The sequence below is a fragment of the Vidua macroura genome, chromosome 9 (assembly GCF_024509145.1).
Source record: "Vidua macroura isolate BioBank_ID:100142 chromosome 9, ASM2450914v1, whole genome shotgun sequence".
NCBI classification, from domain to species: Eukaryota; Metazoa; Chordata; class Aves; order Passeriformes; family Viduidae; genus Vidua; species Vidua macroura.
This window is the reverse complement of record NC_071579.1, coordinates 14,033,722-14,047,625: the sequence shown is the minus strand read 5'-3', so window position 1 is coordinate 14,047,625 and position 13,904 is coordinate 14,033,722. Positions and strand designations below refer to the sequence as shown.

Here is a 13,904-nt window from a genome sequence, read left to right as displayed (position 1 = left end):
TAAAATATAGCAACAATACTGGTTTGATACAATACCACCTCTTTCATATAACTGGGGCTAAGCAGCAATCATGGTTTACATGCTTTAAAATATAAACTAGTCCATTAAAATAAATAATACTGAAACATCATTGAGGAAAAAAAAAATTATTTGTCATGTGACCGTACAATAATCTATTTATAAGGAAAAAGGTGGAGATCTTTATGCAAGTTTTTTTCATTCTAATAAACTTTTTGCTTTGTATGCTTTAATTGTTGCAAAAAAAAAAAAAAGTTTTTAACATAAATCTAGCCAGTTTGGTTGAGGAGAGTGTATTTAGTTGCTATCAACAAGAAATTTTCATCATGAAGAAAATAAGATATCAAAATAGAACAGATTAGAAAACCAGTTCTCAATGCAGTTGTGTCAACTTTGATACACAAGAGACTTTTTTTCCAATTTGCAATCATATCAGCTGATCAAATTAATTTATGATAAATTATGTAACAGTAGATTTGATCTTTGCTTTTATGGTCTTGTTTTCATTCTCTGTCCAGGGCCCTCTACATGTGGCAGCTACAGTTCTTACAGTAGCATGTAAACAGATTGTCCATGACAGGTTACATTCTAATAATAGTGAAAAAGCAAGCTCTGGTAGGTGTATATGTACAAATAAACTACCACTCATAAATCTTACATAAAAGAGAGTGTGATCGACTTCCTAGTGCAGTGGTCACAGCACCAAGCCTGACAGAATTCAAGAAGTGTTTGGACAATGCTCTCAGGCACATGGTGTGACTCCTGGGGCTGGTCCTGTGCAGGATTAGGAGTTTAACCTGATAATCCTCTTGGGTCCCTTCCAACTCAGTTTATTCTGATTCCTTGAAGATTCTTCAGTAGAAGAGAAAAATTCTAGCAAAAAGGTTTCTTCTAGATTTAAAAGCTGTGAGTTACACAAAAGTCTCTTCAAACCTGGAATATTATAAATTAAGAGTCAGAGCTATACATCTTTAAACCATCTTGTTTCAGAGGAAAAATGGGTTTATGTATGTGGAACCCCAAATTCCTCACACTGTAATTATTCTGCTTTTTCTCCAAGTTTCATTTAAAGACAAGATCTTTGTTTGCAAATAGTCTCAGAGGAAGCAACCTAACCATAGAATAATACTTCCCCTGTTTTTTATATAAGGGGGAAGTGACAGTTATAGTGAATGTCAGGAACTGGTAAATAGTCTTTTCCTTTAAGTGGTGAGCTGAAAAATATGCTCTCCAAAATACTTTTTACACTTTGAAAGTCCAGTATTCTGGCAGTTTTTAAAAAGGTCATCAAGGTCATGATCATCTATAAAAACATGGATCTCCAAGGTATGACACGGGATTCTGAGATTAGAAAAAGTAAAACTGAATGTTAGTACAATTTTCAAATCTTTCAACCTGAACAGGAAATAACAGAACCTGCTACAGGTTTCCTTATCTCTAAAAAAATGTATGAACCAGCATTCTCTTTTAGTGGTTGCTGTACAGTTTTATTTGAAAGAATAGAAATTCACAGTAGACTCGTTTATGTAAATGTCTGTTTACAAGCAAATAGCTAGTCTGTGTTTTCATTTCAGGGAGCCCCAGGTTCTTCATACAACACTTATTCTGGTAACCAGGTAAACATTCAGATAAAATGCCCTATTCAGAGACTCCATCTAAAACCTTCCCTGAAGGAGTAGCCAGATATAAACCAGTAACCCATTCTGTCTTCTGCACAGGGAGGGCCTTTCTACTATCCTGGAGGATCCTATGGACAGGTAGTAGTTCTTCCTCCCTCACCAGGACAATACAGACTCCCATCCTCCTGGTTCCTTCACTCCCAGTATTATGGGTGCTATGACATATTAAATTACAGACCTGACAGTCACCCCTTAGAACAGGAAAAGTTAATCAACCCTAATGTAACCTGGTGATGTGAAACTCAACAGAGAGCAGTACAGAAGGGTCTCAGCAGTTTCTTTTCAGAATTCAAGTTTCAGCAAGCCAAGAAAATTGCTACCAGAAGATTTCTTCCACTTTAAAAGCAATGGCCTTGAGTTTTACTTAGGCACATAAAAATTAGCTCAAAACTGGGAGAAAGGGTAAAATGAGAACCAGATGTGCAGGTATTTAAACTCTCACCTGCAAGAAAATAGCTGGTCTGTGTTTTTCTTTCAGGGTGGCCCAGGTTCTTCCCACAGTTCTTACTCTGATAACCAGGTAAATATTCTGGTCACTGTGCCCGCTGAGGAGCAGCCTAAAAGTATTCCTTGAGAGAACTTTCAACTACAAAACTTTAAATGTTTATGTTTTCTCTGCAGGGAGGGCCTTCCTACTATTCTGGTGGATCTTACGGACAGGTAGGTTCTCTTTCTTCATTGTAGAGATAACAGATTTCTTTTATCTTCATTCCTATATTTCCCATGTAGTGGCTGCTGTGAAATATAACACCCAAGAGTTGAGTCTATCATAACACCTAATAATTGTATCAGCTGTCTGTACCTTACAACATGAAGTCTGTCAGAGAAAAAGACTAGATTGTGCTTCCAACTTCCATGGAATGATCTTTCATCTAACCAAAAAATTAGTGATAAGAAACCCTTTCTTGTTTAAGAGTACTGGCCTGGATTGAGATTTAGATACATTAGTATTGATACCACCCTGTTTACAAGCAAATAGCTAGTCTGTGTTTTCATTTCAGAGAGCCCCAGGTTCTTCATACAACACTTATTCTGGTAACCAGGTAAACATTCAGATAAAATGCCCTATTCAGAGACTCCATCTAAAACCTTCCCTGAAGGAGTAGCCAGATATAAACCAGTAACCCATTCTGTCTTCTGCACAGGGAGGGCCTTTCTACTATCCTGGAGGATCCTATGGACAGGTAGTAGTTCTTCCTCCCTCACCAGGACAATACAGACTCCCATCCTCCTGGTTCCTTCACTCCCAGTATTATGGGTGCTATGACATATTAAATTACAGACCTGACGGTCACCCCTTAGAACAGGAAAAGTTAATCAACCCTAATGTAACCTGGTGATGTGAAACTCAACAGAGAGCAGTACAGAAGGGTCTCAGCAGTTTCTTTTCAGAATTCAAGTTTCAGCAAGCCAAGAAAATTGCTACCAGAAGATTTCTTCCACTTTAAAAGCAATGGCCTTGAGTTTTACTTAGGCACATAAAAATTAGCTCAAAACTGGGAGAAAGGGTAAAGTGAGAATCAGATGTGCAGGTATTTAAACTCTCACCTGCAAGAAAATAGCTGGTCTGTGTTTTTCTTTCAGGGTGGCCCAGGTTCTTCCCACAGTTCTTACTCTGATAACCAGGTAAATATTCTGGTCATTGTGCCCGCTGAGGAGCAGCCTAAAAGTATTCTTTGAGAGAACTTTCAACTACAAAACAGTAAATGTTTATGTTTTCTCTGCAGGGAGGGCCTTCCTACTATTCTGGTGGATCTTACGGACAGGTAAGTGCTCTTTCTTCTTTGTAGAGATAACAGATTTCTTTTATTATCCTCCTATTATGTTTCTGAAAGATGGAAAACACTTTCTTGGGATAATCAAATTAATAAGCTTTTTAATTTTCTCTTCAGGGAGGGTCTTCTGCTTATGATGGCAGCAGTGAATCCTATGGTCAGGTAAATACTCTGCTCTTCTTCTTTGTGTAAATGTTGCTGAGGGCCAATACCCTGGGTGAAGTAAATATGCAGCTATATCTGTATTTTAGCTCTCAATATTCTAGTGAAAGTGATCTTTTATTTGAGGAATGAGTAAATTTGTATATACTTTTAGCTTAGTAGCCTGAAAGTTTACAGGGCAGTAAAAGGTGAGCTGCCTCCAACATTTAAGGGTTATTCTTCTCAACAATGCTAGCTTTGAGTTACCTGAGATAAAGGTCTCTTCAAAAGTGGAATTAGAATTTGACTTAAAAAGTACATATCATTAGTATTTTACAGGGACATAACTCTGAGTTGCTTAACAGTAAATAATCATGTTTTTTTAATCTGCCAGAAGAAGATGCCTACAGTAAGCAGAAAAAAAAAAAGGCTGTTTGTAATATGAAAATTATTTATTTTTTCTGAACAGGGTGGATCTTCTGTATATAGTGGTTCTGAGAGTTATGGCCAGGTAAATGTTATTTGTCTCCTACATCAAAAGCTTAAGCTTGCTGTGTTGGTTCTTATGTGTACTGGATTCTATACTTCGGTTATTTTTAAGTGACCATGACCACGAAAATGCTCTTTTAACTTTTGTTTCTCTTTACCTTTGTAACAACTCAAAATGTTTCCATAATGTAGAGAGCATGAGGCACTACGTATGCCATTTTTAACTGTGACTAGCTCTGTGACTATTCAATGCTTTAACAACTTTATTGTTCATGCGTTAGTTCATTCAAAAGAAAAATATTTTGTGCATTTACTTTACATACCTTACTTATGGAGAAGCTGTTGAAAGTTTAAATAATGGGATTTTTTAATATAAAGAATGATAACTTTGCAAATTAACTTCATTGAAGTTTTTTCTTATAAAAATGCATGTTTGCAAGGAAGTTTTTTTTCTAGCCACTTCTGCTTAAGCAACAGGTAAAGTTAAATATTTTTTCTTTTCTTGCACATTCCCTAGTTTAGGTAAAATTTTAGATTCTAAGCGCTTAGTTAGTTTTATTCTTCTATTTTATATTCCCCACAATTAAGAACATGTAAGAGTCATTTTTACATGAAAATAAATGTTTTTCCATTATTTTACAGGATTCACCTTCCATAGGAGGCAGTGAAACTGAAGACAGTGTAAGCATTTCTTCTCAAAAATATCACTATCTTCATTGACTACCTTTTAAAGTATCTAGGTGCTTACATGGACCTTTACCTTATCTGATGGCACGTGGTGATCGTGCTATACATGATAAGGACTTTACAAATTAAAAATGCAGTTACAATATTTCCAACTTCTATCAATCAAACATTTTTTGAATTTGTTGTTAGAAGTAGCAATTACAAAGAAAGCTCTTTTTATTTCACAATTTCCATCAAAACTCAATATTTGTCTATCACTACTTCCCTCTTTCAATCCCCAATTTGCACTACATTTCATTTGTTTTTCCAATGCCAGACATGTGATTCAAGTTCCTCCATCTACATACTGCATAGGAATGGTCTGCTTTAATGTAGTGTGGTGAAAACTGCCTGCTTTTCTTAAGAAGATGCCTTTTCTCCTGACTAAAGTATATAGTCTATTAACTCTGCTAAAGCAATTTATAAAACTTTACTATTTTAAAGTCTTTTCCAGGGTCCTGGTTAGTAGAAAATTGCTCTCTGAAAATAATTACAAATTCAGATGTGCACTTTAGTTGCAAGTATACTGTGTCAATAGCTTCAGTGCAGTTTCTGAACCAAATCTTCTTATGGATATTCAAGAAAGCTAAAATATGATACTGCAGAGGGTCCAAAAATCCCTCTGAAAGAAACTATGATGTAGCAACAGATGTGTACCACATCTTGGTCTTTGAAAAATCAAAACAGCTTTGCAAATGTTGATGTTTTCCCCTGAAACATTCTGGAGGAAATAAAATAGATTGAGATGTGACCTCATTCCTTTATTTAACTATATCAGGATTCAGCTTTCAAAATAAAGAAATTACATTCTCCAGAAATGACTAGAGAAAGAATTTGTAGACTGCTTATCCTACAGCCTACATCTTCAACCTTCCCACAAGCAGTACCTTCCTTTTCTTCCCACCCTTGCTTAGAAAGAAATAATACAATTTGCCATGGCAATAACTAGATTCTGATATTTTTTAGGATTCCTCCTCACCATCTGGTAGCCGCCAGAGTGAACGGGTAAGCAATCCTTCCTTTATGTAGTGCCAGGTGCCAGCCCCAGTGCTTGGCAGCACCTAAATTACATCTCCTGTGGAAACCCCGAGGCAGTTCCAGTGTGGGACAGAAAGCCCTCAAGCACAGCAGGAATGAGGACATGGTTAAAGAGTTTAAGTACTGCTAGAAATCCCAGCTGATGCTGAGGTGTGCTCTTGAATCTCAAACTCACATCACAAATGTGATAACACAATTTACTTGTTCAAGTCCTTGCACTTTTTAAAACATTGATTGACTGCAAAGAGTTTCAATACCATGATTTTTCCAGCACTTATTCTAAGTGCAACCCTTTGCTTGTTGTGCTGTATAACTTACTTATGAAGGCTTCCATTTCCCTATCATTTTGACATGGCACATATTGTATTTATTCTAATTACACTGACTGAGAAAATATTTTGTTGGAGATTTAACTCTTTCAGCTGTTGTATCCTAGAGAATATCTTCCACCAAAAGAGCAACTATGAACAGTCATGAAGGGCATTTGCTGTTTTATATAGAAAGACAGTAGATTTTTTTTGTTTTTCTTGAACAACCCATAACAGAAAATTAAGACATGTGCAGAAGTGAGGAGGAGTGTTTTTCTTCCACTCTGATCTTTCCAGTTTTTTGGGTTTGGTTTTTTCATGTAATTTCATTTTAAATACATTTTTCCAGGATTTTTATTCCCCAGGAGGCAGCCAGTCAGGTGGACATGTAAGCATCTATTTTATTTATTATTTGCAGTTGTCTTTCAAAATGGCTGTGCTATTTAAAAAATATCCCAATGAGTAAATGACACCAAACCATTAATTTCCTAGAATTTCTCATGACATCTGGCATCATGTCTTGTGAAATCAAATTGCAAACTGTTTAAATAAAAAAAATTTAAAATTGTGTGTGTACAACAGTCTTGTTCACCAGAAGCCATTTCAAACAAAAATAAATTGGGTCTTCTTTTTGCAGGGCTCATCTTCTCAAAGTGGTAGCTACTCCAGTGGACAGGTAAATACTAAATCTTTGTATTTTTGATCTGAAGTATCAGTCATACAGAAGTTTGAGGCCTCATATTGTATTACAGCAATTTTTAATCTGTGAATGAAAAAGATAGGTTCATTCTTCCTTACATAATTCTATGTAAAATTCCAAATGCAAGCATAATCAAGTGTAATCAAAATACAAATCATGTATTAACTGATGTTTTAACACCAGGAAAAATGAAAGTAATAAATATTTGGCATTAATTTATATATTTTAAATATAAAGTAAGTGATTTTTATTTTTTTTCAGGACTCATCCTCATCTGGAAGCAGCCAGTATGGTGGGCAGGTAGGAAATTTTTCTTCTTCATTGTTATTGTGAGGCATTTTCCCCCCAGTGTATGTATTTCAAGAAAATATTACCAGATTGGCAACACTGGTAGTTTCCAGACTACCCTGTGGTTTATTTTACCTTCATTAATCTTTCTATAGATAAAATTGCATTTTCAACCAAACAGATCTTTTCAAACACAGTTAAAAGAGTAAAAGACATTACTACCTTTGTATTTAAATGCATGTGTCACAGAAAAAAATTTAAACAAGAATGTAATGTTTACAGGGTTCACCTTCCTCAGGAGGCAGCCAGTCTGGTGGACAGGTATGAATTTCTTTCTCCAGTCTTCAGCTGGGCTAGTGTCAGGCACTCTAATTTATTTCTCTCATCTTTCCAAGAACTGTTTTCCTTCACCACTGTCCTTTTTGCCCAAAGCCTCAGCAACACATTGTTTTCTTTTGTCAATTGGACATCCTGCAAGCCAGAGTAGCCAGCAGTGACTGTTTGGCACATGTGTATCTCAGCTTCTCCACCTGCTTTGGTATTAAACAATGCTCATGCATATTGAAAAAGTGAAAAAGTGAGGCACTGAATGGTGAACTTCTGGCCACTCTCAGTTAGTTTTATCAGAGTAGAAATCACCTGTTTTCTGTATCGTCTGTAACATGAAACAACACTAAATGTACTCTAGGTACTCTTGCCTATTTAGAAAAAAAAAATTGCTTTCTGTGGTACTACACAGAATTTTGTATTCATCCTTTTGCTGAGTATTATTTTTAAGATAGAAAAATTAGCATTTTGTTGCCCCATCAGAGCAATAAGTGCAGAAATAGTTGCATAGGATGAAATAGTTCTAGAAGCTGGGCAGTTAAAATGTAGCTTTATGGTTTGCATGCCTGGGATGGTAGAAGTAATTTGAGTTGTAACTAGGACCCATTTCAGTCCTGTGCTCTTGACATCTTGAATAATTTCTGCATTCTTTACAGGGTGGATGTGATTGTTCTGGGGGAAGTCCTGTAAGTGCTACTTGTTCATTATACATTTTCTTTTACTAAACTATTTAACTGGAAATTTATGTGAGATCTTATTTATTTCCAACTTAATCATTTTAATGTACTCTTAATTTTACATTCATTGTTCCTTTGGTGACTTAGATGGTTCTGGTGTGGCAGGAGTTATTTCTTATTATGCCAAGATTCAGTGTTACAGAATCATTGAATCATTTAGGTTGGAGAATGCCTCGGGTCCAACCATTAACTCAGCACTGCCAAGGTCACCACTTAGCCATGTCTCTAAGTGCCCCATGTACACGTCTTTTCAATACCTCTGGGGCTGGTGACTCAGCCCCTTCCTCAGCAACCTCTCTAGTGCTTGATAATCCTTTCAGTGAAGAAATTGTTTCCTAAAATCCAATGTGACCCTCCCCTGGAGCAGTTTGAGGCCATTTCCTCTTGTTCTATTGCTTGTCACTTGAAAGAAGGGACCAACCCCCACCTGGCTACAACCTCCTTTCAGGGAGTTGTAGAGAGCAATAAGGTCCCACCTGAGCCTCTTTTTGTCCAGGCTAAACAACCCCAGTACCTTCAGCTGCTCCTCACAAACCTTGTGCTCCAGACCCTTCCCCAGCCCCTTTGCCAATTTTTGGACACAATCCCACACCTCAAGGTCCTTCTTTTAGTGAGGGGCCCAAAAGTGAACAAGGATTCAAGGTGGCAGCTTCATCAGTGCCCCATCAGTGTAGGGGGACAATCACTTGCCTAGTGCTGCTTGCTGGCCACATGATTTCTGATAAAAGCCAGGAAGCTCCAAAGCTGGCAGTGAGTTACATTTCTGAGCAGTGATGTCAGCAGCTATACAGTATTTACAGAGATGTGTATCTCTTCTCAAAAAGCCCAAAAAAAATCGCATTAAACAGCAGAATTAATTGACAAAGGACCTATCATGAAAGAAAGCTAAAATAATATCCAATCTATAAAATGGCCAATCATAAAAATTTGTATCAAAAAACAGTGTTTACAAAATTTAAAACATAAACAAAATAAAAAATGGAGCAACTTCTCACTTGTGCTTTTAAATCCATATGAAATTATTTAAGGACGATGAAATAGGGTAATCCCTGTTTTCAAAGCAAACTATATGTGGACAATCAACATGTAGCATGTAAAGGACATTCCTGCACCTTGGAAATACTCTTATTTCCTAGGCAATGAATCATAGGTAGATACAATATGATACTTCATGATTTATGGTCTTCTGGGCCAAAAAAGGGCCTATTTTCTCTATTGGCAAATTGATAAAAGTAAGTGAAGTATAAGTGTAACTAATTTCAGGCTGTGATATTCTTTCTTTGACATACCATGGAACAGATATTCTAAGGTTTTGTTTCATTTATAGTTTATGACCAAAGACAAAGACTAATTTTTCTTTTCTTTTTTTCCTTTATAGGGTGGATCCCCTACTTCAGTCAGAAGTGATTCCTCTGCAAATGTAAGAAATATTCATCAGCTTTTAAGTGTGTCCTCTGTTTGCTTATCAATATAATGGCTAGGAGGATAAAAAGAATCAGTGCCTCATAGAAGTCATACACTTGTGAAAATGTATTTGGTTACAATTTTTAATTGTAATCAAAGCAGGTTATTGTCACAAGTGACATTCTTTTTATTTGTAACTAAAAAATGCACACAGGACATTCATGCAGCGATCCCAGTTTCTCTTTCCATTTGAAATAATTTTCATTCAAAGAGAAGTCTTACAATGAAAAGTGTTGTTACAAACACGGGTAGATAACAGTATAAATATTTACTTTGGGAGTCAATTCCATTGGCTTCCTTGGAATTATATAAAAATATCCCCCAAGGACATGGATTTATATGATTTTATTCCTGTTAGATAATTTACTGTGAGAAACTTTAGTATTAGTATTTACATATTACTATCTTTCAAGAAGTTTTGCTACAAAAGACTTCTTCTAGAGCAAAATAATTGCTGTTTGCATTTTTCCCTAGGACTCATCTTCTTCTGGAGGCAGCCAGTACAACAGCCAGGTAACCATTCATTCCAAAAGGAGAGGCAGTTTGCCACTTCTGAAAATGATTGTTAATTCATTCAGTTAAATTCAATTTTTATATAGGAACTGGGTAAAAGGAACAAAAGCCCAGCAAATGAAATTCAGCATTGAGTTAGATATGTCCTAAAAATTATACCAATTGATTTTTTAGCAAATAGTGCCTTGGCTTTATGAAATTTGCAAAATGAAGCTCAAAACAAACAAACAAACAAAAACCAAACAAACAAACAAAAAAAAAAAGTATGAAGAAAGAATGAATCAAAATGCATCCATTTTTATTCCTATTTGACCTAATTCCGTTATGAAAAAAAAATCCAATCTCCCCTCTTTAAAGAGACCTCTTATTGTATGAGGTTATGAAGTTTCAGTAAATTTTCTTAGTATGGTTTTCAGTGTCCTGTTTGGTAGTCCTCAATATTTTGCTGTTAGTTCTGGCCCAGCATTCAGCTTTCCAAATAAAAAGAAGTCATTCTCCAGAAGTGAGCAGAAAAAGAACAGGAAAGAATGTCACTTTAACCTTCCCAACATGTCACACAAATAAAGCACTATGTCTTTGCCTCCCACCCTTGCTAAGGATCTCAAATTTACTTTAATTATAAGGATCCTTGCTAAGGATCTCAAATTTACTTGCTCAACTTAAATCTTAGTTATTAAAGAATTCTGAAAGTCCTGCTCACCTGTCTTCACTCTTACCTTGCTCTCTTGCTCCTGTTGTCCTGGCAGAGTCATGTTTTGATTTAAGGAAATCCTACTGCAGGTAATTCACTCATCTGGTATTCTTTACAGGATTCATATTCCTCTGGAGCTAGCCAGTATGGAGGACATGTAAGTTCTTACTTTAATATTTTATATGTTTTCGTAAATATTTGACTTATATTAAGGATCTCAATTTAATATATCAAGAAAATTGACAGTGGTCTATACTCTGTAGTAATATTGTGAATTCAAGGAAGACAAAAAAGCAGAGTTTATTTTGGGATAATTACACACAAACACTCAAATAACTCAAAATATAGGTGTCTTTGCCACTTCTTTCCATGAATTAGATATTCAGAAATAACTAATTATCAATTTTTTTCAGGAGTCATCTTCTTATGGAGGCAGCCAGTATGGTGGACAAGTAAGCATTAATAGTCCCCATTTTTGTAGTTTATTTATTGTCCACCTGACTGATTCTATCTTAGCTTTAATCTAAAATCTTTTTAGTAAATCTTTCTCTGTAGTGTTCTGATGCTACTGTAATTAAACAAAACAAGTTCAGATGAAGATCATGATCTAAAACTAAGAAAAAATAGTATGTAAAATACATGGTTGACTCAATTGAAATTTGCAGGACTAGATATCAGGTCTCTCTGAAATAAATCAATACTTTATGAAGCTAACCAGAATTTTTAAAGCCTCATGAAATGATTCAATGAGTCTATGAAACAGGTGTAACAAGATTACAGTTTTCATTTTTTGTTTATTTTCAGGGTTCACCTTCCTCAGGAGGCAGCCAATATGGTGGACAGGTGAATATCCTTCCCTTACAGCATTTACTACTTTAGCAAAGAGATTTAGCAGTTCTCTGGGTACAAGAACATTTTAAGGAGATTGGGGTTTGGTTTGGGGGCTTCTGTCCATTTTTTATCTAATTTGTTGCTAAGTATATAATGGTTATAAATGTATGGGATCCCAAGCCACAGAAGAGTTTTTAAGATGGAATTTCTGATGCATCGTGGTAAATGCAGATGAACCTCAGCCATTTTGGCACAGTCTGGTTCAGTCCACTCCCAGTTCTGGAGTGAAGGAAACTGGGTACTCCTTCATATGGACCATGGTTTAAAGGAGTACTATGACATGGATATAGAGATTATTTAATTCTTTTTTGTTCAGGGTTCACCTTCTTCAGGAGGCAGCCAGTATGGAGGACAGGTGAGAATCTTTTCTTGTTCTGCACCAAAACTTGGTACTTTAAAATTGACTGAAAAATATTTTGTGAAAAGTCTATTTATCTGATAACAGATAGGTATCTAAAGATATATGTTATGAAGCAATACAAAAACTATGGAGATCTGCTGCTTCTCTTATCTTAAATGCAGTTCTGGCCTTGTATTACCCTCTAACCTACCCTGTGCTGTAAAGGTTTCTTAGCTCTAACAATAAGGAAGCAGACTCATCCCTCCTCTACCTCATTTCCTTCAGCAAAATGCAGTATCAGAGTTGATATCTGAAAAGCAGTATGATTTAAAATAGGAAGAGGGGAGAAGGTGAGGAGTTACTAAGACTCCTCATGCCCCTTTGAAATGAAAGATGACAGAGTTCTAGTGCTGCCTGGAGGTATAGCCTCTAATATGGAGTGACACATAAAGCAATAGGCTGAGTGTTTATCGTCCTGTCATTTTTTCATTGTGCAACTGAGGAAAAAAATAGTGTTTCTTTAAAAAGCTCTTAAAGAAGCTTTTTGATTTGAGAAATAATTTGCACCTTTACTACAGGGTCCATCTTTCTCAGGAGGCAGACCTTATGGAGGACAGGTGAGAATTGTTTTTCTGTTTATAGGTGGTTTTCTCCATTGTTTGCCTTTTTTTTTTTTTTTTTTTTTTTTGGTGAAAATCAGGAAATTTTAAAGGAGTATCTTACAGAGAAACAGTGTTTAGGCAGAATAGATGAATATCTGACTCTGCTGTGTCAGGCCACTCACATAAGCAAAGTATGGAAGGCTGCTGTAAGCACACAGTCCAAGGCAGAGCACTACTCACACCTGCCTGAAGCTGACTTTGATTTAAACTTCATTGTTCTGTTTTAACAACAGCCACTGTAAAGGCTTTCAGTGGATTTCAGTATGGTTATATAGTAAATGTTCATGTCTCTGTGGCACTTAAATCCAAGGAAGACAAATAAAAATGTGTTTTTCTGTGACAGGTCATAAGCTAAAGAATGTGCAACAAATACAAATGTGTTTTTCATTTCTTTAGGGTATAGCTTCTTCAGGAAGCAGCCAGTATAGTGGACAGGTACAACTTCTACTTTCATGGTACTTGCAGTTTGGATACACAGTTCATCAGGAAAACAGTCCGGTATTTTTTGCAAAAAAGGAACATTCTGAGATAGAATAGCTTTAAGCCAGACTGAAGCAGGATTGCTAAGTATGAATCTGTCTGGTATATCAGATCACGTTAAGAGCAAATGATGCAGGGGCCTGTGACACTGCATGGAAATGTTTCTTCAACCTATCACAGTTTAAGAAGCCAATTTTTTTCTGTTATGTTTAAATGGAAGAAATTTGAAAGACTGAGAACCACAGAGAACAAGTGAAAATGTTACTGAGTAACACAGAAGTAATTAAGTAACTCGTTTCTTCCAGGGCTTTTCTTCAGGAGTCAGACAGTCTGGTGGACAGGTATGTTTTCTTTCTCTGCACTGTTCAGTACTGCTAGTGTCATATACTCACAAATTGCTTTGTGTAACTTTCCTTCACAAAAACTGTCACACAGTTCCAGTCACACATTTTATCCAGATAGAATCTGGAAAGTGAGACACTGAATAGTGAACACCTGCCCACCTCTAAGTTTTATCAGAGTAGAAGTTACCTAATAGGCCTCCACTGGAAGTCATCTAAAGAGTGAAGATACTGCATGTATCCATAGGATCATAGAGTATGCTGAGTTGGAAGGATCCATCAGGATTATCCAGTCC

General features: G+C 36.2%; 1 protein-coding gene across 8 annotated transcripts in view; it reads left to right on the top strand.

Annotated features, from left to right (window-relative positions):
• LOC128811200 (hornerin-like) overlaps window positions 1–13,904 on the top strand; it is a 74,910-nt gene that overhangs the window by 53,893 nt on the left and 7,113 nt on the right. For 4 of the 8 annotated variants that reach the window (XM_053984609.1, XM_053984603.1, XM_053984604.1 and 1 more), the window contains 26 exons: window positions 1,593–1,634; window positions 1,737–1,775; window positions 2,176–2,217; window positions 2,319–2,357; window positions 2,699–2,740; window positions 2,843–2,881; window positions 3,282–3,323; window positions 3,425–3,463; window positions 3,590–3,634; window positions 4,083–4,124; window positions 4,745–4,783; window positions 5,795–5,833; window positions 6,524–6,562; window positions 6,812–6,850; window positions 7,136–7,174; window positions 7,445–7,483; window positions 8,146–8,175; window positions 9,605–9,646; window positions 10,165–10,203; window positions 11,013–11,051; window positions 11,308–11,346; window positions 11,699–11,737; window positions 12,102–12,140; window positions 12,704–12,742; window positions 13,184–13,222; window positions 13,573–13,608. In XM_053984609.1, coding sequence (XP_053840584.1) covers window positions 1,593–1,634; window positions 1,737–1,775; window positions 2,176–2,217; window positions 2,319–2,357; window positions 2,699–2,740; window positions 2,843–2,881; window positions 3,282–3,323; window positions 3,425–3,463; window positions 3,590–3,634; window positions 4,083–4,124; window positions 4,745–4,783; window positions 5,795–5,833; window positions 6,524–6,562; window positions 6,812–6,850; window positions 7,136–7,174; window positions 7,445–7,483; window positions 8,146–8,175; window positions 9,605–9,646; window positions 10,165–10,203; window positions 11,013–11,051; window positions 11,308–11,346; window positions 11,699–11,737; window positions 12,102–12,140; window positions 12,704–12,742; window positions 13,184–13,222; window positions 13,573–13,608 — 1,026 coding nt within the window. The remainder of the gene's footprint in view (window positions 1–1,592; window positions 1,635–1,736; window positions 1,776–2,175; window positions 2,218–2,318; window positions 2,358–2,698; window positions 2,741–2,842; window positions 2,882–3,281; window positions 3,324–3,424; window positions 3,464–3,589; window positions 3,635–4,082; window positions 4,125–4,744; window positions 4,784–5,794; window positions 5,834–6,523; window positions 6,563–6,811; window positions 6,851–7,135; window positions 7,175–7,444; window positions 7,484–8,145; window positions 8,176–9,604; window positions 9,647–10,164; window positions 10,204–11,012; window positions 11,052–11,307; window positions 11,347–11,698; window positions 11,738–12,101; window positions 12,141–12,703; window positions 12,743–13,183; window positions 13,223–13,572; window positions 13,609–13,904) is intronic. The other 4 variants (XM_053984607.1, XM_053984605.1, XM_053984606.1 and 1 more) reach the window with 3 other exon arrangements.